This window comes from Abramis brama (genome assembly GCF_963993115.1).
Source record: "Abramis brama genome assembly, chromosome: 25".
Lineage (NCBI taxonomy): Eukaryota > Metazoa > Chordata > Actinopteri > Cypriniformes > Leuciscidae > Abramis > Abramis brama.
The window spans coordinates 27553565-27558564 of NC_139987.1; the positions used below are offsets into that span (position 1 = coordinate 27553565).

The 5000-nt window shown below is 38.3% G+C and overlaps 1 protein-coding gene across 6 annotated transcripts in view; it reads left to right on the plus strand.

The window, feature by feature from the left end:
- bmpr1bb (bone morphogenetic protein receptor, type IBb) overlaps positions 1–5000 on the plus strand; it is a 118017-nt gene that overhangs the window by 72189 nt on the left and 40828 nt on the right. For 4 of the 6 annotated variants that reach the window (XM_084103927.1, XM_084103929.1, XM_084103930.1 and 1 more), the window contains one exon: positions 937–1096. In XM_084103927.1, coding sequence (XP_083960053.1) covers positions 1018–1096 — 79 coding nt within the window. In that variant the 5' untranslated portion in view covers positions 937–1017. Of the gene's footprint in view, positions 1–865; positions 1097–5000 lie in introns of all 6 variants that reach the window. The other 2 variants (XM_084103926.1, XM_084103928.1) reach the window with 1 other exon arrangement.

Below are 5000 nucleotides of genomic sequence, written 5' to 3' on the forward strand. Positions count from 1 at the left end.
CGCATCACAGCTAGTGCAAGATGAGCATTTGTGGTTATAGTAAGTATATAAATGTGTCTTTTGTTCTAAAATGTCGGCTGGTTTGTCTAGATGAGACTCTTATTCCTCGGCTGGATCGTGTCGAGACTTTGAAGCTGCACTGAAACTCACATCTGGACCTTCGACCCGTTGGACCCCATTGAAGACACTATATGGAGAAACACCCTGGAATGTTTTCCTCAAAAACCTTCATTTCTTTTCAACTGAAGAAAGAAAGACATGAACATCTTGGATGACGTGGAGGAGAGTAATTTATCAGGATGTCAGAGTGTTTTTGCATAGGCAATTATTCTCATGAAATGAATTCTAGCCAATAAACTGTTGCAGCAGCTTCCTTAAATTCAGTCATCACTAGTGCTAGAGCTCATAATGATGTGATCAAACCTCAAGTATTAGGCTTCAGTTTCCACACCGTACAGAAAACATACTAGTAAATGCAGGAGAAAAAAAATGTTGCTTTTCTGTTTTATTCAGACACCTTGTCTCATTTGTAAATTTTGGAGTACCTTTTTATATGTCTGGAGAAAATGTAATTAAAAAATCTTGGTTTAAGTTAGCATCTTCTCAGAACGCGCTAACACCCTATCATTAATGTCAGAGAGTTTTGCACAGGCGATTATTTTCCTGAAGTGAATTCTAGCTAATAAACTGTTGCTGTAGGAGTTAATGCGCTGTGGTCACGTGACCCGCCGAGCGCTGGGGGCTGTTTTTGGGGGTCGACCTCCTTTCATCAGCCCTCCCTCTCTCCTGTGTGTGTGTGTGTGTGTGTGTGTTTGAGGAGGGTCCCGGTCGAGATCAACTTCTGCTTTTATTGTCTCTCCACAAGGTGTCCGGAGTGAAGGGGCCGTCCCAAACGCAGCGAGAGAGTAACACCCTCTTTCTCTCTGTGCGTCGCAGGCCGACCGTCAGTGTGGAGTAACTGTGGAGGGAGGAGTGTGTGTGAGTGTGTGTTTCCATGCCCTGGTCGCACGGGCTGGGATGGAGCGACAGGTTGGGACTGGGAGACGCTGGACGCCACTGCTGGTTCTGCTGGGAATGATGCACTCGTACGCTCAGGGTGAGTCTCTGTGTTTTCTGTGATCTGTTGTTAACCATTGGTCCGGGACTGACACACCTTTCGAGGCACGACATGTTTCATGTTTAGAATATGTGTGACCCTGGATCACAGAACCAGTCTCGAGTCGCACGGGTATATCTGTGGCAATAGCCAACAATACACTGCATGGGTCAAAATTATCATTTTTTCTTTTAGGTCAAAAATCATTAGGATATTAAGTAAAGATCATGTTCCATGAAGATATTTTGTAAATTTTCTACCGTAAATATATAAAACATGTATTTTTGTGAGTGAATGCAGCACAATCGCCAACATAAATGCACAACTTTAAAGGAGATTTTCTCAATGTTTCGATTTTTTTTGCATCCTCGGATTCCAGATTTTCAATAGTTGTATCTCGACCAAATATTGTCCTATCCTAACAAACCATACATCAATGGAAAGCTTATTTAATCAGCTTATTTATCTGCAACATTTAAAAAAATTGACCCATGTGACTGGTTTTGTGGTCCAGCGTCACATTTGTCGGAATACCCCCTTCACATTCTCGTTGGCCATCAGATGTTCTCTATTTTATTAAGTTAGAAAAGATTTTCCCTCGAGAAGTGTTCAGATAAGTTGTGGCAGTTGTGGAGTGCACTCTTTCAGTATATTAAAGAGTCATTTCTTAACCAGTCCTATTTTGGACAGTTGGGCCTGATGGGTAAGGAGGAAGATTTGGTTTTTCTGATGGTTGTTTTACAAATGTCATAAACAGCTTTACGTTTTATTTTGATTGTGGTTTGTTTGTTAAAGATGGGTTTTTTTTCAGTTTTTGTTGTTGTTGTGTATTAATATTGGTACACAATGTGTTTATCTATGCTTTTTGTCACTGTTTAAACTCTTATTTGGGTTTATAATCAATAAAAAAACCTGGGAAAAAAAGAATATTTGTCGGACGGGCGCCAGAAATGCAGTGCCAGATACACACCGGGGAGAACTATATAAAATACATTCTGAAGCATTGCTTGGTGATTGGTTGAGCTAAACTGGTATTATCTAATTGTGTAGTTAAATTTAACAGCTGACAGATATTCAACATAATTCATGTGTGAGACAGTCTAACAGAAGGACGGACAAAACCAGTCAAATATCAACTGAGTTCTGCTCATATTTCATTACCATTTTCTAAACTATAGCGAATAAACTGTGATAATGTGAGAAATGTTGAAGGTGTCTGGATAAGTTTTGGTTTGACTGTGTGTGTGTGTGTGTGTGTGTGTGTGTTTTAGGAATGCTCCTGCGGTGACAGATGAACATGTAAAGATACAAACAAGTTGTGTGTCAATTAATAGGAGTATTCATGAATAATAATTATGAAAGAATCAGAAAATTACGGTTTTAGGGAGTTTCAAATTCATGTCAGGACTCTTAACGAATTGTGAACGATTCATTTTAAGAAGATTTTTGTCTTTATAAGGATTTGTTAAAATGTAAAATTGACTTTCAGGGTCTATTTCATGTGTCGTTTTCGGTTGAAATGTTTATGCGTGCAGTTTCTGATCAGCTGTCAAATCTCTGCCGTGACAAATCAACTTTTAAAAGTCTGTCCATAAATATGATGAATAATCATGAATCATAATGATTAAAAGAATAATAAAAATGCTGTTTGAAATAGTTTTAGGAAGTTTGCCACACACCAGCACATCAACTTCATGTTGAATATTTAATGTGGATGATTCATAAACTTTTATTAATGTGTAAAATTGACATTCAGACTCCATTTCAGCTCATATTTAAAATATGCATGGCTAGCTATGCAAAACATGTCTAAGATTTTTGTTAAAATGTTTTTGTGTTTTTTGTTTTTTTTTGGTAACTGAAAAGTTTCTGATCAGCTGTCAGATGTGGTGACAAATTAACTTTTAACAACATGTCGTAGTTCATTGTGCTTTAACGTGTATAAAGTTTAGTGATGAAGCTGCAGAGCTTGACGTGTGTGTGTGTGTGTGTGTGTGTGTGTGTGTGTGTGTGTGTGAGAAGAGCTTGACGTGTGTGTGTCGCTGCTTCTGGGTTTTTGCTTGTCAGTGAGGCATTTAGCGAAGTCTGAGACGTGGAGAAGTGATCTACTGTCAAACACTTGTTAAACACGCAGTTGAGCGTCAGACTGTAAAATCAATTCCACTCTCACAGCCCACACACACACACGCACACACACACACACACACACACACACACACACACACACACACACACACACAGACAGACACACACACACACAGCCAGACACACACTCACGCACAGGCACACACACACACACACAGACACGCGCACACTCACACAGACACACACACACACACACACACACAGAGACAGACACACACTCACGCACACACACTCACGCACACATACACTCACACAAGCACTCGCACACATACACTCACACACTCTCACACATTCACGCACACACACACACACACACACGCACGCACGCACGCACGCACACACACACACACACACTCACCCACACTCAAACACACAGGCACAAACACACACACACTCTCACTCACACAAATACAGATGAACAAACACTCACACACTGACACACACACTAACACAAACACTCACACACACACTCGCCCTCACCTAAAATAATTGAAACCCGTGTGTGTCAGAAATATCCCGCAGCTGGTGTGTGTTCTCCAGGATTTACTGCTTCAGCTGCTGCCCGACACACACTTACAGTGAACTTCACCAAGCTTCATGCATGTCGGTCGTTGTGTGTTTGTATTGATTATGGTTTTGTTACGTTTATATTTATGCATTTAGCAAACACTTTTAAAGCAACAAAAGCAATTTGTAACCGTGGCAACAATATTCATAACATACAATGCCAGGTTTATTCGACAACTCGATTAGGAAACTGGATTGTTTTTTTCAAGTTACTGAAGTCACAATGAAATCATCATGAACCGTGTTTATTTTCATACACATTCCTGGTTTTACTCTGGATGATTCATATTCACAAGTCAACTTTTTCTATCTTTCAATCTGTAATTGCATTCAGTCTTATTATCATATTATCATAATTACCAGATTGCCCTGTGCTTTTGTACATGCATTCATTGTAACGTTATAAATATCTTTACTGTCACTTTTGATCATTAATGCATCCTTGATGAATGAAAGTTATTTTTAATTTTTAAACATCTTTCTTTGACCTTTGAACTGTGGCGTATGACAGTTTCCACATTAATCTGAGAATAAATATCACCAGCACAGGGACTTTTGAGTGTTAATTAATGTTCTTTGTCTCTTTTTAAATAAAAATAAATAAATACATAAAATGAATAGAAATAGAACTTTTTAATTGCACTAAACTATTTGTATTGATCTTAATGAAATAAGTCTGATTATAAGCAATATTTTTTTATTAATATTACATCCAAATCACCTAAAATGGTGAACATAGAAGATGTTCTGCTGAGCACAGTATAATTTTTTCCACTCAAATATGAAGCAGCATAACTGTTTTTAACACTGATAATAATCATAAATGTTTCTTGAGCATCAAATCATCATATTAGAGTGATTTCTGAAGGATCATGTGACACTGAAGACTGGAGTAATGATGCTGAAAATTCAGCTTTGATCACAGGAATAAATTACACTTTACTAGATATTCACATAGAGAACACTTACTTTACACTGGAATAATATTTCACTACTTTTACTGTATATTTAAAATAAACGCAGCCTTGCTGAGCAGAAGACACTGTTCACATAAACAAAGATTAAAATGCCTTTGCACTCAGTTTTACTCAGAAATCTGTCACATTATAAAAGTGAATGTGTAGCGAACACTAGTGTCATGTTGACTTGTGCTTCTGTACATGCATTGATCTCCACCTGTGCAGGAGAGCAT